This window comes from Sebastes umbrosus, chromosome 17, assembly GCF_015220745.1.
Source record: "Sebastes umbrosus isolate fSebUmb1 chromosome 17, fSebUmb1.pri, whole genome shotgun sequence".
Classification (NCBI taxonomy): domain Eukaryota; kingdom Metazoa; phylum Chordata; class Actinopteri; order Perciformes; family Sebastidae; genus Sebastes; species Sebastes umbrosus.
The window spans coordinates 22,501,296-22,529,035 of NC_051285.1; the positions used below are offsets into that span (position 1 = coordinate 22,501,296).

General features: G+C 39.7%; 1 protein-coding gene across 3 annotated transcripts; it reads left to right on the top strand.

Moving 5' to 3' along the window:
- Positions 1-1,305: 1,305 nt before the first annotated feature.
- LOC119475848 (transmembrane protein 164) lies at positions 1,306-26,594 on the top strand. Of its 3 annotated transcripts, none has more exons than XM_037748920.1 (6): positions 1,306-1,487; positions 14,451-14,500; positions 18,413-18,479; positions 20,409-20,487; positions 21,421-21,521; positions 25,012-26,594. In XM_037748920.1, the coding sequence occupies exons 2-6, from the start codon at positions 14,487-14,489 to the stop codon at positions 25,216-25,218; spliced, it is 468 nt and encodes a 155-aa protein (XP_037604848.1). In that variant the 5' UTR covers positions 1,306-1,487; positions 14,451-14,486; the 3' UTR covers positions 25,219-26,594. The 3 variants fall into 3 exon arrangements, with proteins under 3 accessions (XP_037604848.1, XP_037604846.1, XP_037604847.1); XM_037748918.1 differs by lacking the exon at positions 1,306-1,487 and adding an exon at positions 1,744-2,187; XM_037748919.1 differs by lacking the exon at positions 1,306-1,487 and adding an exon at positions 2,706-2,731.
- The last annotated feature ends 1,146 nt before the right edge of the window (positions 26,595-27,740 follow it).

The following is a 27,740-nucleotide window of genomic DNA, read 5'->3' on the forward strand; positions in this document are numbered from 1 at the left end:
TCAAAGTCATTCTCTCTTTTTTTTATTATTTTTGTATAATATTTTATTTCAAAAGTTCAATACAGCAGATTCATATACATGTTCTGATATTTCATTACAATTCTGCAATATATTTTACAATATAAAAATAAAATAAATTATACAACAAATAAAATGTAAGGAAAGGAAAAGATGGAAAAAAGATGAAAAACCTATATATATATATATATATATATATATATATATATATATATATATATATATCAAACAAACAAAAAACAATCGGGGTCTGTTAAACAATTAGAATACATTTGAAACGTCTAAACAAATTAAGTTTTAGCCAATTTAGAATTTTTGAGTTTTAAGTTATCAATCATAGTCAAATATGTTTTAAAAAATTGGTATCTTTCAGAAATAGAAAAAAGGAGGGTATTCTTTTAAGTCATATCATTTCATGTATATAATATTTTCAAAGTAATTCTCGGTTGGCTGGTTTAGAATAGAAACATCACCATGTCTGCATTCACCAGTAATGTATTTCTCAGATGCAACAAGAATACCGAGTTCCCGGATTTTCATGAACGCACCATCTGAAACGTCACGTGCTTTGGGTGCCCTCCTCTGCTTGCGGGTATCTTTAATCCCTCATATTTGTCTATCAGGCAGAGTACAATGTGGTGTTAGATTAGGGTGATACCTGAAAGTTAAAGAAACTATCATATAGGTGCATTTCAACATACGATAAAAGTATAAAGCTGTAAATATCGCCAGTGTTATTGTACTCAAATGTACAAACTGGGATGCATAGCTTACAGTAACTACAGTTAACTAACTCGAATTTAATGTGTGCACATGGCTGCAGCATTGTGCATTTAAACCCTTTGTGACAGAAAAAGCCCTGAATGTAAACTTCCCCTGTGTGGCATGCAAATTATGATGCAAATCAGCAAGCAGGGGAACTGGACTCTGGAACTGACAGTAACCTGATATTTTCAGGTGGAATTTCATTCATTCATTCATTCATTCATTCATTCATTCTCACTGTGCAATATCATTTTTCCACTTGTGCAATTTTTGTTAATAGTCTGTTTATTGCCAATACTGTATATACTGCTCCTATTTTTATACATTTTTATTTTTATTTTTATATCTTGTTACACTTTGTTTAGCTTTTTTGTTTTTACTGTGTTAGCTGATGCATCTTGTTTTTTTTTGCACTATCCCATTTGCTGCTGTACACTGCAAATTTACTAATAAAGGAATGTCTTATCTTATCTTATCTTAACGCTGAGATTTGTAGCTCAGCCTGAGAGGCTAAACTCGGGGTAATAAAACCTTCCTCACAGTTCAGCAAGGTAGTCTTGGTAGCAGAGCTAGCTAGCAACCTATCCGGTGTCTGTTGCTAACACGCTAATTGAACCTCCAGCAAACCGCTGTCTCTATGCCTGATATGACTGAGAGCACATAGCCAGCATGAATGCGTGTTTCTTATGATGCCGAATTAGCTCGTAACTAAGTGTGTGAGGGACGTGACAGAAGAGGGAGTCTTGCCACTAACCCAGCAGACAGCAGCGTCGGTTAACGTCAGTTAGTGTGGACCAACGCTGCCTCCTGCTGCTAGCACAACTTCCTCCTCTGTCAGTGGATGAGCTAGTTAGTTGTGGTGATCTCAGCTAGCTTCAAACACACACACACACACACCACGGCGGGTTGGATACATGTCTACCTCTCAACCGCGAGACGAAAAGGGAAATCTTGCAGTTCATGTTTCGCCAAGAAGTCGGTGTGACGTCTTTTATTCCATCTTGTTCGTCTCTTTTCCAACACGAGAAGAGGAATATGTCCAGGTATAACATCTACAGCCTGCTGGACTGGGTCTACGGCGGCGTGGACCCAAAGTTTGAGGGCAACGGGGGGCCCGAGTGCGCCGCCTTCCTCGCGCCCCAGCAGCGGGTCAGTGAGAGTCTGGTCATCGTCCTCATCTCTCTGGTGGAGATATGCGTGGCTCTGAAGAAGATCAACCTCTCCAAAGAGCTCAGGGTGGTGGGGAAAGACTGCTGCACACGGACAGTAAAGGAGGACAGTCTGGGCAAGAACCTGTTGCTTGTTGCCCTTTGTATGACTTTTGGAGTGGAGGTCGGGTTCAAATTCGCCACCAAGACTGTGATATATTTGCTGAACCCCTGCCATGTCATGACCATGGTTCAGGTAAGGATGAGTTTTAAGACTACGAGTTATTTACTAAGTCTGTGCACACTCCCTGGATGAGTTTGCTGAAGTGAAAGCAACACCTGAAGACTTACTTATATTAAAGGGCACATGTCATGCTCATTTTCAGGTTCATACTTGTAGTTTGGGTTTCTACTAGAACATGTTTACATGCTTTAATGTTCAAAAAACACATTATTTTTCCTCATACTGTCTGTGTGAATATACCTGTATTCACCCTCTGTCTGAAACGCTCCGTTTTAGTGCCTGTCTCTAAAAAAAAAAAAAGAAGCCCAGTCTGCTCTGTTTGGTGAGCTTTTCCGATCTTTCGCATCTGCACTGTCAAACATCTTCACAGCCTTAATGCAGCCGGGGACTTACTGGGTGTGTCACCTACACAGAGTTTAGTTGCACTTCTAACCGTGACTGTAGAGTTGTGACATTACAACTTTACGTAAAAAGTTTTCATTTTTCTTCTAAACAAACTGACACAGAGTTGTTGACCGTTAACGTGAACCCCTGCCATGTCATGACCATGGTTCAGGTAAGGATGAGTTTTAAGACTAGGTGTATTTACTTAAGTCTGTGCACACTCCCTGCATGGGCTGCTAAAGGGAAAGCAACACCTGAAAACTTACTTATATTAAAGGGCACATATCATGCTCATTTTCAGGTTCATACTTGTACTTTGGGTTTCTACTAGAACATGTTTACATGCTTTAATGTTCAAAAAACACATTATTTTTCTCATACAGTCTCTCAGAATATACCTGTATTCACCCTCTGTCTGAAACGCTCCGTTTTAGCACCTGTCTCTATTATAAGACCCCCTTCTGAAAAAGCCCAGTCTGCTCTGATTGATGAGCTTTTCCGATCTTTCGCATCTGCACTGTCGCCGTCTTCACAGCCTTAATGCAGCCGGGGATTTACTGGGTGTGTCACCTACACAGAGTTTAGCTGCACTTCTACCCGTGACTGTATAGTTGTGACATCACAACTTTACGGAAGTTTTCATTTTCTTCTAAACGGACTGACACAGAGTTGTTGACCATTAACGATTTATTTTATAATGTGTTAGTTGAGTTTGACTACTATCTTTTTTTCAAGTACATGTTGTCCTGACCTCAACACTGTGGTTGGTATTTTACAATCAGGGTTACCTAAGGACTTTTTCCTTCCTTCAGTTGCATATCAACATGCTTTTCATTTGAGCCCTACAGAAGCAGATGTACAAAAAAGTGAAGTAACAGGTTGTGTTTTTATCTGGCCATCTGATGTCAGTACACCAGGGGTTCTCAAACTTTTTGGAGGCCCAGAACCCCTTTATAGAGGGGGAATTTTCAACACTGATTAAGCATGCTTACTGCCATTTGTAGTCTTAGATGCCATTGCAACTATTTAACCTGTTTCATAGTGATAAACAGAAACACTTTCCAATTTAAGTCATGTTAAGATAAGATGAGATAATCCTTTATTAGTCTCACAGCAGGGAAATGTGCACTGTTATTGAATGTTAATACCACTTATATAACTTTTTATAAAGAGGGTGAATTTATTCAAATTGCATTTGGACTCAACTTGACATCACTTATAGCCGAGATTTTCAAGTAACTAAGCTTTCAGAAAACGAACAGTGGCAAGACTGGCATATTCCTGATGAATCCAGACATTTAAAGGGGAACACCACCCACACTAAGAATTCCAATATGTTATTTCCATGGCCTAGTAACGTTCAGTCAATATTTGTGAACATGAGCTACTCTCGCTCTTAACCAGAAACCAGAGAAGTAAGTCTCAAACTTGTGATGTCATAGGGTATAAAGTCTGGAGCTGCTCCATAGACAATGAATGGGAGACCCACAGAATGTTTGTTTTCTTTTTTGAGCTTTAGGGTACAAATGCTGTCTTTTGTGCGCTCAAATCCATTGTTGTCAATGTAGACATGCGGCAGGTACGCTCAAACGCGAGAGCAATGCTCCCCCAAGTTAAAAATAGTTCAACTTTTGGAGCGCACTGCATGTCGTGACGAGGAACGACCAATCTCAGCCAGCAGATATCTTTCTTTCTTCTGTAAATATCAGTCTACGGTAAATATATGGAGGAGAAGTTAATCATTTTAGTGCAGGGCTACCCAGAGCTTTACCATCTGTCCCACGGACTATTTTATTTGCTTCACCCTTTCCGTCTGAGGAAGAAACAACATCTAGTTGAAAGGTCCGCCAAACTGACAGAGAGAAATCGAGTGTAAAGCTATGGTGCTGGAAATCCATTTATCTTTGTTTTGCTTGTGTTCCGTTTAGTCAGCGAGGCTTCCCGCTAAATTACCGCAACTTCATCATCATCGTTATCGCAGCGTGCAGGTTTTGGTTGCTTAGTAACGGCAGGCGCGACAGGAGCGCGACCTCCCAAGCACATTGGAAAGAAAAGAAAAAAGCGGCACAGCTGGCATTTTTCCACACGTGTTAGACGCGGCATGTATACGGCCCCTTATTCTATTGTAGTGTTGTGACAGAAAATGTTCCCATATACTCAGAACGTTCCCCTGGGTGCTCTCAGTGTCATCTAGTACATCTCTCCCCATTCATTGTCTGTGGAGCAGCTCCACACTTTATACCCTATGACATCACAAATTTGAGTTTTAGCACTCTGGTTTTTGTTTTTTTAAGAGAGTTCTTCATGTTTATTAATATTCTTAGACCATAGGAACATGTATGCATTTTGAAAATAGCCATAGTTCCCCTTTAAACTCACCAGTCTAAAGCTGACTTTCAGTAAGTGCTTCAACTCCAAAATAAAGAACTTATTGCTGTGTGTCACAATCATATCGGTTTCTAGTGGCCCAAAGCTAACGTGGGTGGGAGTAATGGACACAACATATATGCTGGTTTTATTTGTGCAAATGGTCTCCATCTGTAGATATGCAACATTGTATTTTATACTAATTGTTTTGTCTACCCCACTTTGGGAATCACTAGTGTACACTTTGTACAGCGTTTACATGGGGTGTAAATTGAAAATAATCACAGTAAGCAGGGGAGGTAGTCCAGACAGACCTGTTGTCTCAAGTTCAGCCCTCTAGGTATGCAACAAGAGCTGGGCGTCTTCTGATTTGAACCCATATGATTGTTTATGACAGGAAGAGCTGAAGTTATGAACAGCTGTAAAGCTACCGAGGAGCTGAATTTATAACTGCACAGGAAGCTAGTTGTTTGATTCATACAGTATAACCATGGGAATTAAAGTGGGTGATGACGTATATTGTATTTCCTCAAATTTGAATCAGATGTTACAAACAACACAAAGCTTCTCTGTTCTGACTGCTGCCATGCAAATATACAGCACCTGCATGTCTCTCCTCCGCCTCCTGGCTGGCTGACCTTCACGGTACACGATTGCTCACCATGGGTCATGGGCAACGGGTCTCTGCCAACTGTGTTATAATGCACATGCACATGAATTATGGAGAACAAGTCATAGTGATGTATCCTGATTATTTAACATCACATGGCAGTGGTGTGATGAGCTTGTGGACATTGATGAATAACTTGCGGCGATGAAGAATTGATGGATGGTAGCAAAGTGGCCTTCACGTATGCGGACCAAGGTTAAGATAATCCACAGTAGGTAGTCCTCATGCTTGTTAACAGTTGAGTGTGATCACAATAGGGAATTTAAAGAAAATAAACAATATGTTTTTTTTATAGGGGTGTCAATCAATTAGAATAATTAATCACGATTAATCTCAAATTAATTGCACATTTTCTATCTGTTCAATATGTACCTTAAAGGGAGATTTGGCAAGTATTTAATACTCTTATCAACATGGGAGTGGGCAAATATGCTTGCTTTGTGCAAATGTATGCATATATTTATTATTGGAAATCAATTAACAACACAAAACAATGACAAATGTTGTCCAGAAACTCTCCCAGGTACTGAATTTAGCATAAAAATGATGCACAAATCATAACATGGCAAACTCAAGCCCAACAGGCAACAACCCAAAAATTGCAAATTGTGTTAATGCGTTAAAGAAATTAGTGGCTTTGAAACAAATTATTATTAACGCGCTAACTTTTTCAGCCCTAGTTCTTTTTTATAAAAGGAAGAGGTGCAATGAAAGGAGGTGGAAGTTGCCGTGTTCTTGTAACATTTCTGTTTCTCTTTTGAAACAGGATAACAGGAAGGAAGAGTTGTTTCTGTCAACGGGATGGCTCTGCAGGGACCGAGTTTATTTGTTGCATGGAATGTGGCCAGAGGCTATCTGGAGATTGGCCGTTTAATATCAGAAAAATAGGTGGAACATGAAGTGTGTTGTGGATTCTTGCTTTATCGAATGTGATGTTTGCGGGCTCGAAGGTGTACTGTTGTCCTGCAGGGTGATTTGTCAATGAGAGGGCTGGAAGGAGATGTAATATTATATAAATATGAATATTTGACAGCTTAGTAGTGGTGATTGTTCCCAGGATGTTACTGCGTGCTTATATTGACTCATTTTGTAATCTGACTCCACCCACCAGGTATTTATTACAGTTGGTGGATTTATAGTATATGGGTGTGGTCCTTAATCTAATCCCTTTGGAAATCTAATACCAAAACATTGTAAAGATCCTCACTTTTTCCTGTCTCCTTTTTAAGCTTAATAACCCAGCAACTATGATTAAAAACAGTACATCTGGAAATGAGAGCGAGAAGTCCACATTTATGAGTTCATTTTACAGCCTGAAAATGATAGGCTATTGTAAAGTTCCCATGGTGCCTGCCTGGCAAGAGTCAAGTGTTGCTGTAACTGAAGTAACCAAAGTCCTTGAGCAATCAGCACAGGCACCTACTTCACCTGTGTGTTGAGAATATAACCACTCGACTGTGTTGCCGTGCTGCTGCAGGTTGCTTGCCCTGCGGAGTCATTACACAGCAGCCTGTTTGCTAGAATGCTTCATTAGCATTGGCTGAATTCTACTTTTTCTGTAGTGTAAATATTATTACTAAATACTTGCACAGAATACAGATGCGTAAGACTGCACACAAACGCCTAAATCAAACACCTTGTATTAAACTATTTGTTGGTGAAAAATAATGCTTTTATCATGCATGGAGTGCTGTGTCAGTTTTGCCACATGAATATCAAAAACACCAGGCGAGCAAGCAAGCATCACTCAGCCCAAGGTGAGCAAAGACACGCACTGTGGGTGAAGAGTTCAGCGTCTGATGACTGATGAGTTGATGCCTCACATCTGACAACACTGATGTCAGTTATCTTTCCCTCCACATGGAACAACAGCAATCACATTGCCTCGCTGACAGACGTCCAACTGATTACTGACAGATCAATGTACTGTCATGCGTTTCAACTTGAGTCCAGTGGATAAACAAACACAGGATATGGTGGGCTTAGCATTGCTCTCTATGGGTAGAATTATTACACAAATACAGTCTTTTTTTCTTTTCTCTCAATGAGTGACGTCACAGTGACTACGTCCACTTCTTATATACAGTCTATGATTTACATTGATAGGCGATAATGTGCAATACCATGATAGTTTTGATTTGCTCCGCAGGTGATTAGATTTCTGATGTAGCCCAATAAGTGACATTTTCAGATTTATCTAATTTGTTGAAATGCTAGATTTGGCCCACAGGATGCTAACACGGGATGCTATGAGCCCTTTTTTAAGGTGCAATGCAAGTCAAGTCAAGTTCAATTTTATTTGTCTCCGCAGGGCAATTGGTTTCACAGAATAAAGTGTGACATAAAACATAAAGACAACATGAAATCACACAGTAAAAATAGCACAAACTCAACAGCACTGCATCAATGAACAAGCATGATCATCACTGCAGCGATAGAAAACAATACAATGATGACTACCTGTCATCCCTCTTACTTAATAAAATACAACCAAAAGCTGGTGTAACATGAAACATGGTAATATCAGGACTCCAGTTAGGAAACATGAACCTCGCCATGGATCAGATTTTAGATGCTACAAAAGGCTATTATTGAAGCACCCTGCAAAGGTAATAATCATGATTCAATCTGCTATCTTGAATGTTTGAATTTGTCATTACTGTAAACATGCTGTCCAACCTTGTGCGTGTTCAGGGATGATTTCATTTCTCTGTAGTGTCTCTGGGGTGACTCACCACCTCTTACAGGAATCTCGCAGTGAGCTGGGAGTTTCCTTTTAACACGCGATGATAGGTAAGCTCTGGCCAAACACAGAGCCCCTCATTATTAAGTGAACTTTCTTCTCTTGTAGACGTTGCCACGGGTCCAGTGTGACTGATCATATAAAACCGTGACAGATATTATGAGCCGATGATAAATACTGCTATAGGCTCCAGGAAACAATAACTCATCCCTCTTCAAAACAGGCCCGCAGCAGCTTCGAACGGTTTTAATAGGAGTCTAAAATACTGCTTGTTAGCACAATGCAGCAATGAACATAAAGACTTTGTGCTTTGTCTTTGCTCTAAAGGTTGAGAGCTTGCCTATAACTTGAAGTACCTTGCTGTTAACAAGCTGTGTGCAACAAACATTCCAGTATCAATATAACAGACTACGGTATCAGCATTATCTTTACATATAGCGCCATTTATCAGCTGTAGCAATAACATCTAGCCGAAACAGATTGTTGACTCAGTGATTCAGATCACGCTGAAAGCACCATACTGTATTATTTAATGACTACACTTGTCAAAATGAAGTGTGGCTTATCAGTAATGAGGTCTGCCAATCTATAAGTAGGCCATTGATCTTTTTTTTTTGCAGCGTTTATTCTTCACAGCTCGAACGATCATTATACAGCCACAGCTGTGCTTTTACTTTGAAAATGCTCTGCAAATAATGCGGAAAATGTTTTTGTTCAGTTAAAATGAAGTTATATTTTGCACTATACATCAAATTTACCAAAAAAATAGTCAACATTACCAACCATTTTCACTTCTTTTATTGGTTGTCTTCCATTTCTCGGTTTGGAGACTGTCTCCATCTGGCATTATGCCTCAGCCTGCTGCACCCTCCAGATAAATTTATATTTCAGTTGTAAAATTAATTGGGAGTAACGACCATTGGAGGTAATTGTGTCTTTAATGCTGCAACAACACCGTCAAGGCTGGTTCGACTCTCATAAATGTGATCATGCATGTGGATATATTCTGGACTGGATTGTCTATTGGAGCTGCAGTGAAGCTCGTGTAGAGTGATGAAGAATTTGGTTGACCGTTAAAATGGTGACTCCTCTTGAGTCATAGTGCTTTCCAATGAGGTCGTGTTTACCGTGTTCATGAGAAGAGTCCGTATGAATACCTCCCCCCTCTTGTGGTATTTACGACCTCATAAGTGGAAAGTTTCTGAAAGCTCCGAGTTCACGAGTTGTGTTTCTTGATGTTGTCAGAAATGGTGGAGGCCATGGAAGTACATTTTTCGGTGCATAATAAGTTAATATATTGTAATTTTAGTAATTTTTCTTCATAATTTTATAATATGTCTGAGGAAAATGTTGATATTCCCAGCTGCCTAATCTTTTTCCTCTATCATTATGCCTTTTTTTGCCTGTTTTTATTTATATATATATATATATATATATATATATATAGATTTGTTTAACAATGTTTTAAGTCAACATGTAACTATCCAGATAGTGTGAATGACTTTATCATATACTTATTTCACTGTACTTTGACTGCACTGTAAAGGGTAATATTTGGGTTTGAAAAATCAGCCAAAGGTCCAGACGTGAGGAAGCCACTTCCTGTCAACACTGAGTGACCTAATTACTAAAGTGCACATCAAAAGTGACGAACAGAAGTGTTCCCTATTTGACATGTTTGACGAAACGCTGCCACAAACTGTTTTAAAACCCAACTTTCAGAAGATCATACTGTGAAAAATTAAGTAAAGCAACACAATTGGAGCAATTGACATTTGTTGATGACATATCTAAGAGAGCTGATGACAAGACTACAAACCTAATTAACACATATTTAGCAACAAAGTCACAATTTAGAGTTTACTGTCCCCTTGAACTCATTTTTTGTTCCCGATTAAATTGAAGGTCAAATTTATTCAAAACGGAGCCGACTCAACTCATTTTGACAGATTTGGCCATGATGACAGTAAAAGCACAGAGCAGGAAATGCCTGCCCTTTCACAATGACTAAGACGCCCGTATTATGCCAGCACAAACTGTAAAGGCTTGATGAAATAACAACATTGCCCAGTCTGGCAGTCTTTATTGACCGAAACAACATGCCCAGTAATGTGCATGAAATCCGTTTTCTTGTGTACAGTGAAAATACAGTAGAGATGATATGACATCACTGCATTGTATTAATCATATACAGAGAAGCGTACCCTCGTCTAAGAACTGTTCGTAGAGAATATGTTTTACATATTGCCTATATTCCCCTTTAACAGCATATCGGGTAATGTTCATATTGAAAATATCTGCAAAATGTTTACTATCAACTTATTTTGTGGGCTGTGGGCAGTGTTCAATATTAAATAAATACATAAGTAATTACGAGCTCAAAAAATCACAAATGTATTTCAGAATTTATTAAAACTTCAATAATAAAATAATTATTATGAAATGTTCATGTTCATCATTCAAATGTTTCTCTTATACAAGTTCATTTTTATTTCTTAATAGACATTTCTTTTTCAAAATCCCTTTTTCAAAAGTGCTTTTTTTTTATTTCATGCTGGCATTTTTCCCAATAACACTTTAATTTCACGCCACATGTCATAATGCCACATATCATCATGCCATATATCACCGGCCTCTTAAGCTTACAAGCTCAACAACTGCTGCCAGATTTAGCCAGTTAGTGCCTGTTAACTAGAGCAACAAGAAAGTCAAAGTATAATCCTGAATCAACTGTCTTGCTGCTGCTTTAAATAAACACAGACGCAGAAAGTAAGATCTCTCTTTATTTATTTAGCTTAACAAAGCTGCACATGCTGAGTCGTGAGCTTGGTTGATTCAGAATAACTATGGCATTGTCGTTGTTCCAGCTAACAGATGCCAACTTGCTAAATTTGGTAGCAGTTGTTGAGCTCGCTATAGCTTGAGGCAAGGGGCATCACAAACAAAACTTTTGGATTTGTAAATAATTATTTTGGATTTACAAACAAAACCTTTGGATTTGTAAATAATTACTTTGGATTTACAAACAAAACCTTTGGATTTGCAAACAAATATTTTTGGATTTGCAAACAAAACTTTTGGATATGCAAACAAATATTTTGGATTTGAAAACAACACTTTTGGATTTGCCAACAGATATATTGGATTTGCAAACAAAACTTTGGGATTTTCAAACAAATGTAGATTTGCATTAAAACATTTTTAATCACAAATTAATTTTACTTGCAACAAAACATTTTTTTAATTGCGATAAAATATTTTGCTCTCAAACCTATTCTGTTTGCTTGCATAATAAAGGCACAAAAGTTACTCCGTAGACAACTCGGTCGGTCAGCAGTGCCTTTTGGTAACTCCTGGACCCGGTGTTCCCAGCTTATTAAACTCAGCGTCTGTTACTCCCTCTCTCTCCCTGCCCTCTGGTTATGTAATTAGTTCCTCCTCTGTTCTCTTTTGTTTATTGTATGCACTTAACAACAGTCACACACCATCCTCACCCCCAACACTACTGACACCACATCCCATGCCTTTGGATGTTCTGTTATGTACATAATGTGAAACAGCGCGTCTCCCACAGCCTGAATAGCCAGGTTCGTGGTTCCCAAACTGTTGGTTCATTTATATATTTAAACATATATTTATTTCATAATGTATTTTGTATTTATTTAATACTGAACACTGAGCTTCCATGTAAGGGAGCGGTGTGTAATTGGTTCAATGTGTCTGACGTGAGACAAAGGATTTGTCTTTTACCATTTTACTGCAGGCAGCACAAACACACAGTAAACAATGGTGGCTGACAGTGACAATCCATCTGAGGAATTTGCATTGGCCAAGGACACACACCTGTCAGCTTTGGCAAAACCATTTGTATTCATGAAAAGCTAGTTTCATATATTGTTTCATTCCTCTGAAAGGAAATATGAGCATTAATTAATTTGCACAAGATAGAATGAAAAACATGTCTGGAAAAGATTTAAGATATATAGAGAGAAACTATGTATTTATATCTATTTATTATGAGCATTACTATTTATTTTTCATTCATAAATTAAAAAAATATATGTATTATATTTTTTCTTTTAAATTTTTTATTTATTTATATATTTTTTCTTTTATCATTATTACTTTTTTTCTCTCCTTTGTTTTTGAAAATGTCTACATGTATTTCAAAGATCAGGATTATACATTTATTTAATCTAAAAGCTTTAGTTTGTTACAGACGGTGTCTACAAAACAAACTTTGGTTGTGTTCAGAGTGCAGGTTAATATGAGTTGATAGGTGTGCTGCAGATCAATCACTGAGACGTATCCCCTGGCCGGTGGCTAGTTGTACAACAGATCTCAAGTAAATTGCTTTCTTGTAATTCTGTTTCCAGCCTTTGCCCTCCAGGCAGACCAACTCTTTCTCGTGTCAGATAGTGTTTCCAACCAATCCATGTTTGCAGCATCCTCCAAGCCCCAGCAGCACAGTGGCTGAGCATAGATGGGATGTATAACCGGGATCCACATTCTAACCTATAGTCCCATTCAATTATAAAGCCAACGTGTTGAAATATGAATGCTTCCGAAAGAGGAAATGAAAGGATTAGAAACCAATTTTAAACTGGCCTTTTTGTTCTCAAATGTATAAAATGCATGTTAAATAAAATATCAGCTGCCTGCACTTGGAGCTGTGAATATATTGCTGTTAGTGTTTTGTTAAATCATTCATGACTCTGCTGTAAATTTAACCTGGACTCACAGGTTCAAGGTTTGAATTTGTAACACAGTCATTATCATAAAAAGCCCGACCAAAACACATCAGTCCAGGATTTATACACATCCATGGTCATGCTCTTCAGTTAACAGAAATTGATTATTTTCCCTCTCCCTGTTCAATGAGCAATGAGTTGTAGATTGCTTCAATCGACAGCAATGAAATATATTAAAGCTATTCTGGACCACTGGGCCGGGGCCTCGGATCGCCATCTAGTGGGCCGCGGAGGTACCTTCCAAATGGTTAGATTAACCTCTTCAAAATCCAACGGCTGCTATTTTGTCTTTCATACTGGTATCATATGAAACTAGAAAACCTAAGGAATCAATTTGTCCCAACCATGTCGTGCTAGCTTCCCGGGAAAAGCACTAAATAATGCTCCAAAGTTACACTAAATTTTGGCGAGGAAAAATTGGCATTTTCAAAAGGGTCCCTTGACCTCTGACCTCAAGATATCTGATTGAAAATGGGTTCTATGGGTACCCACGAGTCTCCCCTTTACAGACATAGCTGACGTTCTCGGAAGCAGTGACTCAAAATGGTGATATGATTCATAATGGCAGGCAGTGATGAATGAGGGTAAGCTGAATATTTTTGTGGTCATTACAGCCGACATATTTATAACCCAGTTTGTCATTTATTTGGGAAGGTGGTCCACGGACGTTTTCTATTGATCAGAAGTGGGCCTCAAGTTATAAAAGGTTGAGAACCCGTGCATTAAAGGGATAGTTTGGATTGTTTCAAGTGGGGTTGTATGAGGTACTTATCCATTGTCAATGTATTACCTACACTGCTATGGACGAGGGCAGCAGCAAAACATATTGTAGCCACCAAAAAGTGAATATCGGTTTATATCAGGCTACATATTGTCACCGCTTTACTTTGCCGTCAGACAGCCCTTTGTGACGAGGAACTGCCACCAGACTCCTTTGACAAAAACAGTCATTTCGCCTCGCAGAACACAAGGGTTGCTGGTCTACCACTGCCTCAATCCATTAGTTTGTTTGTATTACTGTGTGACTCTGGAGTTTTACAGGGTTAGTTCGGATTCAACAACACCTACTACTCATTTTAACATTTCCAAATCTACCGTAATTGTTTGACCAACCTCCTGGGTCCCATCTGAACTCTGTTTTTTGTTTTCTTCTTTGAAGCAGGAAGCACTTTACAGTTGCCTTAGGGGGGTACTCCGTTCAAGGCTCCTGCTCTTATTATATTCATAAAAAAAAAAACTTGTTAAAGCAATTTGTTCATTTTCTTTATTTACAGCACTGAACGCTGGAAGCTCTTGGAGCATTCAAGCTGTTCCGTAATGACTGTGAGTTTAATGTGATAATGTGGTTTCTCATCAACAGATCTTCCTGCTGGCCTGCCCGCCATGCAAAACAGCGATGGTTGTGTTTAGGTGAGTATATTTACCCCTGGCTCATGTCTTCTTTCCTTGGTGTTTTATTCAGTGAGATCCAACAATGTGTTTTGGCAGTGTAGTGCTAATTGTAAAAGGGCAACGACTCACAGTTTCTTGCATCGTTCACCCTCCATGTCAACCTACCGTAGGAGGAACCTGTAATATAAAATGATTGGGCAGACGGACCCATATAAATCCTGGATTTTATATCCACATAAAAGCAATTGCTACATTGATTGTAATTACTTGTAGTGTTTTATTGTAATGAATTTGTTGGGGTTTTATGGGCTTCTTTCCTCTACAGCTGCTCTGGTCTGGGCAGTTAATTATTCAGGAGAAAATGACTGTGTTTTTGCCAGTGGGAACAACAACAAAGTTGGATTTACGCCGAAATAAATACAAGCAGGGTCACTTTCTGTTGCCTTAGCTCCATGGGAGTCACATAGTGAGCAGTTTGTAGCTGTGTCTTACCTAAAATGACCATAAAGTAGCCAACTAAGAATAAAAATAGTGAGTTTGAGAAGCGTTATGACACTGCAAAAGGTTATGCAAAACAAAATACTTCAGAAAAATATTCACCCATCAGGCCAAGATGTTCTTCCTCATAGTAGACTAGTTTGTATAATACAGTATCAGCTTACCGGACATTTTGCTGGTATTTTCCATGAGAAACACTTTCCTGATTTATATCCTGGTTTAGGAGAATTACAGTTGTAGTTTGTGTAAACGTGGCATTTTTATCTGCACCTGGATAAGAACGAAGGCAAGCGAAACTGCACAAACGCAATCAACACCTGATGAAGATGATGCCATGGAATAAAACATACCCTGCTGTTTTAAATAAGGGATGCATAAAGGTGTAATCCTGTTGACTGATGAAGATTTTAGTCCTTGTTGATTTGGCAACACCTATGGTTACCGTAGCCACAGCAAATGCGGTTTCTTTTGACCGTATATTGACATCATACCAGCAACATTACTAGTTTTAATGTCTGTATTATGACACATACATGAAAAAAAGTTTATATTTGTTTTTAACTCCACACTTCCTGTTTCCAATTTCAAAATAAAATTCCTCTAGCATTTTTTTTCTGTGAACAGAAATCCTTCATTTGTTAACACAAGGGTTTTAATTCTGAAATAATTGCAAGGCAGTGTTGGGGGAAAATGCAGCGACTTGCACGGCTCCATAAGTGAATAGAGCACCGGCTTTTAATTATAGATTATTTACAAATGAGCTTCTTAACCTTTTTCTGTCTAAAATAAATATAAATGACATTTATAATTAAATTAAATGGCCTTTATGAAAGGCAAACTCTATGTAGAAAGAAAGGGAAACGGAAACGCTGCCAGTGTGGACACCACGCCTGTTCTTCTATCACGCCATGAGCAACTGTGTGTTCCACTCAACAGCAGGGCACGGTAAAAGGAGTTGGTTTCCTCGGTGATGAGTTGGAGGTTTGCAGACCCTCTTTGTTCTGTTACTCCCTGCAATATATAAAACTAATCCACTGCAAGGAAATTTAAAAAAAATTTAAAAAAGCCAAAAATGACTGTTGTCTTGTAGGAGCATTTTTGATAAAAAAAAAAAAAAAAATCACTGTCAGTGACAAATAGATTTTGTTTCCTGTGACTGCTTCACAATAAAAGCCCCCGTGTGTTTTACCATTTAATGTGAAGCAGCAGCAGTAACTTAATACTGGAGAGTGAATAGTAAACAGAGGCTGATATTTGAATCCTGTACTGGGTTGGCGGACCCTGCCAGTAACAATGAAATCTACTTCCTAGAGAGGTAATTACGTAATGTAATTACATTGAATGGCTATGGCAGAAAAAAAACATTAACAGTCTGAATTGGGGTTTCATTTGATGAGAGCATTATAACTTTTAAGAACAAATGTTTCCATCAAAAGCAAAGGCATCAAATCACCATGATTTCGATCAGGATACTATTACCTTTTCAGAAACCTTTTTTTTTTTTGTGATCAAATCTCAGTGACAATGTCTGTAAAGATTTTCAGAGAAGATGAAACAACGTTTTATTTTGCAACCCCGTGCCTCCACTTCATGCTTACATGCAGCTCAAGCTCTTCTATCAGTGTTTTATCGTATCGTGGAAATCAACTGCTTGTGTGGAACAAACAACACAGAACCAGCATCTGTATTCAAGAACGGGAGACCACCTCTCTACTTAATACACATGTAGCCTCCCTTCTGCTTTGGTTTCAGCTCCTTTTGTTCACCAGGCAGACAAAAGCATTGCGTGAGAAGCAAACATATACCGTTACCCTTGTGACAGCAGAATAACATCGGAGACTTCATTCAGTCTAAGAAGCAAGTTCAGAAGTATGTCTGGTTAGGAGCAGGATATAACACTCAAACTTCAAAATAATATTGATGACAATAAATGGATACATTTAAACACATTCACAAAAATAATCATAATGTTATAATTCATATATTAAGGTAAATGCCTATTTCCCACATCATAACAGTATAGATTAACAGACTTGACTTATACATACCAAAGCTTCTTTAGAAATACGTCCTCTTTAAATACAAACACTGGGCTACGGTTGTTATTATTATGGTGTCTTCAAATGAAACTCGTGAGCTCGTGTTTACAACATGGGAAGTCGTGTCCACATGTGCTTGGCGTTCCAAGTGGTTAAGTCGTGAGAACACCGCTGCTAAGCAACGGCAATATTAACGTCACTGCTGGCGTCTAGAAGCCACAGAGGCTAACAATTTAGCAAGCGGATAACATCATGCAGGAAATGCAAAGGCATAATGACAGAGGAGAAAGATGAGGCCGTCGGGAATATCAACATTTCAATCAGGCATATTATAAAATTACGAAGACAAACAATATACAACGAAAAGTACAATATATTCACTTGTTATGCACCGAAAAATGAACTTCCATGGCCTCTGGCATTTCTGACAACGTCAACAAACACTCGTAAGCTCAAAGCTTTCAGAAACTTTCCAATTACGAGGTCATGAATATAAGAGTCAGGCGTTCATATGGACTCGTGAACACGGTAAACACGACCCCATTTGAACGCACCATTAATCAATAAACGTGTTGAACTTGAACGGATCAGACCGTTGTTCCCTAAAAGGTCCGGAGGCCCCCAGAGTGACAGCTGGGCTCACTGGAACCGACATTCCTACAGCGCCGCTGTTTTCCCAGTGACCTTGGCTGTCACAACAGTTACTTGACAAAAAGAGCAGTCACATGAGATAGATCCATGCCCACACTTTGACACATAAGCTCCTGGGCTTTTCGTACACGGTGGCTCTTACAATCATTGTTGGTTAAAAAGAAATGTGCAGAAGTTAAACATGAATGAGCATCGCACTCCCTCTGTCTGCAGGAGAGCAGACAGGCTGCGTATGTGCTGAACGGTGAGTGAGATGGGAGCAGCAGAAGAATGTGTGCTAACTAAAGACTATATCTAAATGCATACTAATCACGAATGAGTAGCTAGAGTCGCTGATTTGTCAGAATCGTGACAGAAACTTGTGATTTCTTAGTGGAGTGTGCAACATACTGTACACATATAGAGAGAGAGGTTCTAATTAAACCATCAGTGACCCGACTTCTCCCAATCAACGCTCCCAGCAAGAGCTGACCCCGCCGACGAATGAGAGACAGCTGCTGCTAACAGCATCAGGGAGCCCTCTGATTGGCTTTCGGCAACACGGAGCAGAATCCACAGCGTCCTCCAGCTGTTTCCTCCGTGCTTATATCAGCACTAAATCAAACTAACATGTTGATAACGCAATGATGCGCGCAACGTGTAAATTACGGTTACGATGTTCCTGGGAGTCTCGGGCAGATGTGATGGAGGACGTGAAGTTTATCAGAGACCTGATTATTATTTTCCTCTTGTGTGTTTTCAGGCTGCAGGTCCATATGCTGAACGGAGCGTTACTGGCTTTAATGTTCCCTGTAGTCAACACGAGACTGGTAAGTAACCAGCGCTGGAAAATCTTCGTCAAATCCCTGATCTCATTCGGAAAGGCTTCATCTTCTGTCTCTGACATTAACATGGATACATGTCGTGTTAATTATCCATATATATATATTTTTTAATGACAGCTCAAGAGGAGAGCTTAGGTGATGTTTAGGTGATGACTACTTTGTGAAATGTTCTCTCCTTCTAAGAAATGTGATGTTTATATAAATATTTAAAAGTACAGTGTGTAGGATTTGGCGGCATCTTGTGGTGTGGTTGCAGATTGCAACCAACTTTAGTACCCCTCCGCTCACTCCCCCCTTTCTGAGACTGCGGTAACGTGAGCTGCCGAGTGCAAAACCGTGGTAACGCTGTTCGCCTCGCTCAGAGGAGATCCTTAACATAATAACACTACTTTAGGAGGAAGTCAGACGGCGGCTGGCGGTGCCACGGTTTTGCACTCTGCGGCTGACGTTACCACAGTCTCACAAGCGTGTCGGAGAACTACGGTGGCCTTCAGGTAGCGTAAAAACACAAAAGGCTCTCTCTAGAGCCGGTGTTTGGTTTGTCCATTCTGGGCTACTGTAGAAACATGGCTTTCCTCTTCACGGAGACTCAGTGAAGAAGACCCGGTCCCTATGTAGAAATGAAGGACTCATTCTAAGCTAATAAAAACAGTAAAGAATATTATATTCCATTTCTGCTAATAGATCCCCCGAAATATTACACACCGTTCCTTTAAACACATGTAGTTCCTCTACCAGAGCCTGAATCTGAAGAATAAAATGTCGCATTCAAGTGGCAGAAAGTACGAGCTTTAATTGATGATGGAAATCTGCTGTTTTAGAGAAGGCAATCTGAGGAAATCAGTTTAGATCTGCTTGAAAGGCTCTCGCTAACAGCACATAATGCACGCTAACTTTAAATCACATTTGCTCAAATGAAATCAAGTTTTGACAGTTTGAACTTTGTCCGATTCTAACACGATCCCTGTGAAGATCAAACGCTCTCGCTACAGAATAATTCTCACCAAAGTAAAGCAAAAAGGCTTTCTGCCATAAATCTATTTCCCTTTTAAATATAGAATGTGTTTTTCAACAAGGAAGTGTGTGCCTTCACAGAACTGTGGAGGCGGGTAATGATGGGGCCGCTTTTTCTTTTTTTTTTTTCAGCCTCAATGGTACACAATGTTGTGTGTCAACATGCCCTTCAAATAGTTTTCACAACAGATCTTGCCAACAGAAGTGTGAGGAATGAACAACACTAATCAAACTCAACTGAAGAGGCATCATAACCTTATACATCTTCTTGTAAAAACATTGAATTATACTTTGATATGGATTCAAAATGTAAAACACACATTTACAGAGAACAATTAACCATATTTTATTGATTATATCACTAATAATATCTCTAGTTATCTCCGGTGTGTGTGTTTCTGTTTTCACTAGAAAGGTAGAGGAATTGCTAAAGTAGTCATTTGTCTTTGTATTTTCATTTAGTTATTCATATTACGTGCCGAGGCGCTGATCCGAGGTCAGTTTCGGCTCTCTGTTGTCACGCCCCCTAATGACTCTATTTCACTAGCAGTGGAATAATAGATGAGAAATGAGTGAAAAACATCCCTGGCTTCACGTCTTAATTATTTCCTCTGTTGGGAGTATTGCTTTCAAGCAGCCGCCAGCAGTTCACACGAACAGAGCACACAGTTCAGACCACAGCCCAGCCAGCTCCGGTTATTAATGGTGCTCTGAGGTCAGTACGTCAGAGCACTGCGCAAGACAGAGTGCTATAAGTGTCTGTTTTGATTTTAGGTCTAAAAAGTTTAAGACTATCTACAGATATCATTCCCCAAATGTTCAGATACTTCTTTATACTGAGCAAATTAATAATCCCTGCTTGATGTGGGTTGTAAAGAATCGGTTTTATTCTCTCCTCAGCTGCCATTTGAGAAGGAGATCTACTACATCCAGCACTCCATGCTGTACCTAGTGCCTCTTTACCTTTTCAGGAAAGGAGGTAGGTGTCGACCATCAGTAACTACACCCATGTTCTCTCCGTTCACAACAACACACGATGAAATATATCTTTCACCTCTTTTTATCCTCGGGTGGATTCCCCTTTTTGTCGGTGATGTTTGAAGTTGGTGTAGATAACCTGTTTTGTCTTTGCCTGTTCAGCCATGTGGGGACATGACTGTTCATGTCAGCTACACAGTTATGTGTTTATTCCAAACAAACACTGTTGGTCTTGCTTGTTACAACGTGGGGACTGGGGAACCAGATTCTTCAGCACTTACAGTAATTCCTGCGGTAACTGCTGTCAAGGTGCCCTTAAAGTCACTTAGTGGCAAATGCTAGAAGACAGAAGTGGTACTGTGCAGCTCCCAAGTGTAAATGTGTCAATTTGAAAACAGGAAATTGGCAGAAAAGAAAACCACTTTTCCTGAATGATCATGTAAGGACAGGGAAGATTTCCAATAACCTGTTGCATCCACAAGGTTTGGAGCTTTCTAAAAAAAAAAAAAAGTCGATTTTAATTGGTAAAAAGTCTTTGGTAGAAGTTTATTCTCGGGCGTAGCACAGTAATCAAACCTCTGCACGTACTGCCTCATTGTTCATCGCTAATGTTACAATGGAGCCTCACAAAGGGAAGTATTCATTGTTCGTGTTAAACATACATAATCGGTGCACATTTAAATGTCTTCCCCTGGTAGTACTCTAGCAAATGCCAGCAGTGAGGAAACAGGAAAAGCCAGTTCGACACCACATCCTGTTCCTGGCTGTGCCTCGGCTTCAGGGTGTTCCATCTGTTGACTCGACTGATATGTTGTAAAAAAAAAAAAAAAGCCAGCGTTGGCACGAGAAGATGCATTCTTTGTGTTTGCTTTCCCTCTCTTTTTAAAACCCACAAACCGAGTCACGTGTTTTACGAGCATTCCTCTTCTTGCAGGTGTGTACAAGCCTGAGCCTCTGGGTGACATGTGGTGGGCGCTGCTCTCCACCGGCATCCTGTTCCTCTACCACTTCCTCTTCTTGCAGGTCCTTGGCCTGGTAAGATGGAGCCACCTGCTGGGCTTTACACCACACTCCACTATGCAAAGTACATGGGTGTAGCGATCACACCATCACACGTTCCATCACACCATCACTTGCAAACACTGGTTTCATTTACAGGGAGAACGATAAGTCATTTACATAGATGAACACATAATGCAACACAAATGTGCTTCAATAAATGATATAGGCTTATTATGAAAAAAGTGTTCTCACATCTCATGCTTGTTAAACACCCTGCTCACAACAACTAAATGAGAAACTTAATGAACAAGCAACACAATCCAGATAATAAAAGTAAAAGTTGGTTATGCATAGCGGTATACACATGCTTACAGACATATAAATTAGGGCTGAAAAAATATCTAATTGTGATTATTTTGACTGATATTGCAATTGGGAGGGAATGATCATTTTTACATTTTCATTGAAAAACATATTCAAATGATCCAAGATGTTTTCTTAGGTCTTTAGAACATGATGTGTAGGCCAGGACATCTCTTCAGCAACACAATATTTAATTTAAAATGGTATTTTAAAACACATTTCACCTTTAACACATATTGCACCGCACTGCGGTTTGAAAATACCATATTGCGATTTCGATAAAATTGATTAATTGTTCAGCCCTAAATAAATACCTATCCATTCCTGCACGTGCATGTGCACATGTATACATACATTATTTAATCCTTTATTTAGACAGGTAGTTTTGTTTAGACCAGTGTGTACAAGAATTTCCATATCATTTCCATTAGGAGTGTCGTATTTGAAACCAGTTCTTCCGAGCTCAGTTTGAACACGCGGTACGGCTCATGTTTAAATATCCTGTGACCCGACATTGTCAGTGACGTATTTATATGAGAACCAGGGAGCAGAGGTAATGAGGCAGCTTTTTGTAGTAGAGCCTTACAGACACATTTTTACAGAATGCAACTCCATTCCATTGGCTATAGAAGAGCATCCACAGCTTCTCATATAAAACACAACGGTGAGGGAGGAATTTATCACCTGGGATAAAGCGCAGTGCACTGAGCTTTAAGGAGAGAGACGCATGCATATACACAATATCACCATGATCCAATTTTTATTATTATTCTTTGGAATTTCTAAATTTTAGATCATGTTCAAAATGTTTAATAGATTTTGCCAGATTTTTTAATATTTATTTTGTAATGTTTTTATTATTATTATTATTATTATTATTATTATTGAGGTTATGGCAACAATTACATATACGTCCAGTTCTGGATATATACAGAACCATTTTTTTCATAGTTTTTTTAACAACCTTAACAATACACAACACATAAACAGCAGTAGTCATAACTTTACAAACATGATACAAACAAAAACAACACACACACACAAAAACACCACCAGGCTGACATAATTACATTAAAATGAATAATGTATGCTGTAGTCAGCTCCAATGTTGTCAATTAGGTACAACAAAGTCTAGTCCAGATGGGTTCACCATGTCCAAGACTATTTTGAAATGTTTTAATGATTGTATTGTAGATGTTGATTCAAGGTTTGGGTATAAAATTTGAGCCTGGTGTTAAAGGTGCAGTGTGTAGGATCTGGCGGCATCTAGCGGTGAGGTTGCAGATTGCAACCAACTTAAACTTCTCCCGTGTGCCAAGCGTGTAGGAGACATGGCGGCCGGCTCCGTGAAGAGGACCCGCTCCATATGTAGATATATAAACGGCTCATTCTAAGAACAAAAACATAACGATTCTTATTTTTCAAGTGATTATACACTAATGAAAACATACTTATTATTAGTATGTTCAATTTCTGCCAATAGATCCGCCTAAATGCTACACACTGTTCCTTTAATTGCCTGACAGGTAACTGTTGGTACGGGTCTACGTGTGACCACTGCTAAGTCAGTGTTCCTCTCTTTTGCTTCTATATTCTCAAAGTCTCATTTCTGCAGCCGGCTACATCAAAATTAATATCCTGTTCTGCAACACATTTGCAATTATTTAGTCCACTCGCTGTACATTGAAATTAGAGGCAGCACGAGTGAGTCATATTGAGTTGAATACCAATTAGAAGAATAAATCCACTATAGTTTAAAAAGCGAATTTCCGAGGTTAATAGAGGGGGAGAAAGAAAAAAAAACACCAAATCGTGTCCGCCTGATTGCAAAATTATGCGCGTTAGTACACGGACAAATCATGACAGCAGAGACCAAAACTCTGTAAATCAGAAAAAGCTTCACAAAGTCAGAATTTACTGCAGTGCTACTGCATTGGTTTGCATAAGGTGTTTGTCTTTTCTTTTTTTTTCACCCTCTGCAATCATAAAAACACTGAAGATCTAAATAAGGTTTAGATGGTCACAAATTGCAGTGATAAAATGAAGTGGATCATTCAGCAGTCAAAGCAGTCTACGCCGTCAGATAATGAGTTGTGGAGGCCATGAACTCATCTTTCGGTCAATTTAATGATCGTTGGAGCAGAAATGAATGATTAGAAAGATATGTACGGTGAAGTCAACCATGCCATTTGCCAAAACCTCATTATCCAACTGGGCAGTACTTATTATTCTGATTGCTATTAGCATCGCATTGTGCTTATGTTGAAGCGAATTACCGCCTCGCTTTACTCGCTCGAGTTGGACCGCCGGTATCACGTGTGTTCATTCACGCTAGACGCACCGGAGAGGAGAAGGAGCTTGTCCCTATAGATACCAACCACTTTTATTTTCCACCATCAACCATGGAAGAAATAACCACTGTTGCTCACTTTTACATGTGTGGAAGTCCCAGATATGTCGGAAAACCAAACGCCGTCGTGTCTAGGTTCACAACATCACCCGGCGGCGAGCTGTATTCACATACAGTGCCATCGCACTGACTGTATCTAGCAACCCACACGTCGCTGAAATAAACAGATTGTGCTGTGATTTAATTGTAATAAACAGATCAAAAGGATGCCGAAATAACTACATAACGATGCAGATTTGTAAAAAGTCTGAATTCATGCTTTGTCATATCTGTCTGCAAGACGACAAGCAAACAACTTTTAAAATGCTTGTTTTCTGAATGGAGTTCGGATCAATCAGTGCCAGGCTATGCAGCTGCTCCATCAACACTCGAGATAAAGTCATCTAGGCATAAATACGGCAGCGACTTCGCTGTTTATACCATAGACAGTCTGTTGTTTATACACATACATTTATACACAGAGTTTTGTCCGGGCTCTGTATTAATATGAGGTACTATCATAGCTCTGGGTGACCACAGACAACTACAATAGGCCTATTTTTTTTCCTCCGTTTCTGATTCAACAACGTCAGGAGAGCAGTGACGACAGGAGGAGAATCTCAACGCTGATAGGCTTTTGCGTCACGTGAATTTGTCGCTGGAGTTGGCGTCTATTCGCCTCCTTATATCGACTTTTTACATAATCACGACGTTCACTTTGCTCTTGGTATGAATGCACCATTACTCAACCTGTCTCTGTCCCCCCTCCAGGCGACCGAGGTCAACCTCAACAACATGCTGTGTCCGGCCGTGTCCGACCCCTTCTACGGGCCCTGGTACCGGGTGTGGGCGACGGGCCACCAGACCCTGCTGACCCTCCTCCACGGGAAGGTCCTCACGTTCCTCTCGCAGCACACGGGCTCCGCGTGCCGATGCCTAATGGACACGCTCCGACTGCGCAGCAAGAAGGTCGATTGAATGTCCGCGAGGACGCACTCAGACCTCCTAGCCTTTCATTCTAAATGCCTGCTCTCATCACAGAGATTTTTCTTTTCTTTCTTTTTTTTTTTTAAATCAACATTTTAACACGTCTTTTACATCGGTTTTACTGAACCAAGTGAGCATTTCAGGGCCAGTGAATCAATGTGTCATTATTTTAGCGTTGTAGTCGGCTTGCATACATACTTGCATGCTCAAACATAACGGGGCATTGTAAGGCTGGTAGTTGGCATAATGGAGTTGGGACAGATGGGGTTTTTTTTGGGGGAATATAATTTCCAGAAACATGTAAGTGAATTTGTGGGACGTTTCTCATGCTGCCTTTTTGTAACTGTAAAATTTTTAAGGACAGGAAATAGGAGTCACCCAGATGTCACTACTGATCTGCAGTTTGTTACACTTTCAGTTCTTTATGCTGTAGTTTATGCTTGATCATATGTTAGTGCGTGAAGCTGCCATTTTTCTTTGTCTCATGTGCGTTTTGAAAACAGATCGTGAATGTTTGTAAAAGTTATCGCTCGGTTATAGTCGGAGGATTTTTTGTTCATCATGTAAGATCACCTCTCAGCGTTGTCATGACTGAAAATACAAAGGGCGTCGTTCTGTTCCAGCTTTGCTACACACATGTACAGGGTATGACAGCATTATTCGTGGCCTCTTTTTTTTGCATTTCTGGCTCCAGCCCGCTCAGATCATTCCAGTTGTGATAATCAGGGGACACGAGGATGTACTATGCGCTGAGACTCAAAGTGATGAATGAGGACTTATGGATCTACACTGGGGTGTTACAATTATTACCTCTGGCGAGGAGGTTATGTTTTTGTCCGTTATTTTGTTGTAATATTGGACCATACTCCGTTGAATACAAACCTCAGTGCGCCGTTGGGATGAATGTGACGTTTGCCAAGAGAGAGAAGATCTTGTCAAAATACGTACTGTATCTGGGCTGGAATCATGCATCATGACACTTGAATTGTTGCTTGATCCTCAAGTTAATCTTACAAGGCACCCCGAATCCACACCTGTGATTCAACTGTGTGACAGCGAGTCACAGGCTCAGTTTAGTGTAAAAAAAAAAAAAAAAAGGAAAAGAAAAAGGAAATGCATCAGATGATCTGCATGAAGTCACTTTGGGTCATTTATTGACGACCCATTTGGAAGAAAGTATTAACCAGCATTGGCAATTGGAATATTTCAGCCATGGTGTATATCATTTCAAGTGTTAGGGGTGTGTGTGTGTGTATTACTGTAGCATATACTGTACTTCACTGTAAAGAAGGGATAAGACAAACTTTTGTATTTCTATCGGTTCGAGTGTATGTGCTGTATTGACAATAAAAAGTGATTTCAGTCAACCAACGTTCTTATGTGTGTTTTTAAAGATGTTCAGGATGTATTTTTAGAGGTGTTCTATATGATTTTTAGAGCATTAATATAGCAGCAAACAACTATTTTCTATGTAATGATATAGAGGAGTAATGTCTACCTGAGCAGAGAATAAAGTATTTCTCCCTCTGTGTGTGTTGTAATCTGAACTTCTCTGTGCTTTGTTGACATAGCCGGGCCAGCCATGCATGCTTTTAGTGCATGTGAGCGTGCCCCAATGGCTCGCTCACGGCTGCTGCTCTGCACTGTTCTCATACGGCGGTTACAGGTGGTAACGCCCTCCCGACCGCCGGTGTTGTTGCGTAGCACCCACCTTACGGTTGCCCCACAGGTTAACACTGTTAGATCTGTCAGCACTTTTGCCGCTGTTTCCACTGTTAGCACTGTTAGCTGCAAGCCGTTGGCTCAGACGTCGCCATCAGGAGGCAATAGAAATGCTCCAAATCTAAATGACAGATTTGGCCAGTGAGCTACTTCCGGGTCTGAGATGTGAAGCCAATGCTGAAGTGCTTAAACCTGCATTCTTTCTAACAGCCAGCAGGGGGCAACCCCTCTGGTTGCAAAAATAAGTCTGATTGTATAGAAGTGTATGAGAAAATGAGCCTACTTCTCACTTGATTTATTACCGCAGTAAACATTGTAAACGTGAGTTTATGGTCTCATATCTCTAGTTTCAAGTCTTCTTCAATACAGTACAATGTTCATTTAGTAAATGGTGCTTGCTGTTGTCTCCCTTTTTCCCTGGTGTTTTTTTGGTTGAATTGCTGAGTGATTGGAGGGTTATTCAGTTCACCTGTTGCGCAGGGTGTGGGGACTGGCTCTTAAATGATAGTTGAGAGCAGCTTGGTGCATTCCCCTCTTGGCCAATCAGGGTGTGACGACGCCCTTTCTGTAGGGCTTAAAACAGGAGGGTAACTGCACACCCAGTGTCATTCTGATCTCTCCTTCACTAAATGCAACATGTGTTATCAGCCAAGTCAAAAAACTCTGGTCTTTTTTAGGCCCTTTTGAGATTCTGTGCTCTTTTGTGTTTTGCTTATTGAGAGTGTTGACTATCCTAGTTGGGGAAACAAAATAAATACCCATCAATTAGGTTACCTGCACTAGGACGTTTA

Bases quoted from the DNA above. Each gene is read 5' to 3' on its own strand.
- LOC119475848 (XM_037748918.1), top strand. From the start codon at position 1,744: ATGTTTCGCCAAGAAGTCGGTGTGACGTCTTTTATTCCATCTTGTTCG. The intron at 2,188-14,450 runs GTAAGGATGAGT...TCTCATCAACAG, and splicing joins ATGTCATGACCATGGTTCAG to ATCTTCCTGCTGGCCTGCCC. The intron at 14,501-18,412 runs GTGAGTATATTT...GTGTGTTTTCAG, and splicing joins ACAGCGATGGTTGTGTTTAG to GCTGCAGGTCCATATGCTGA.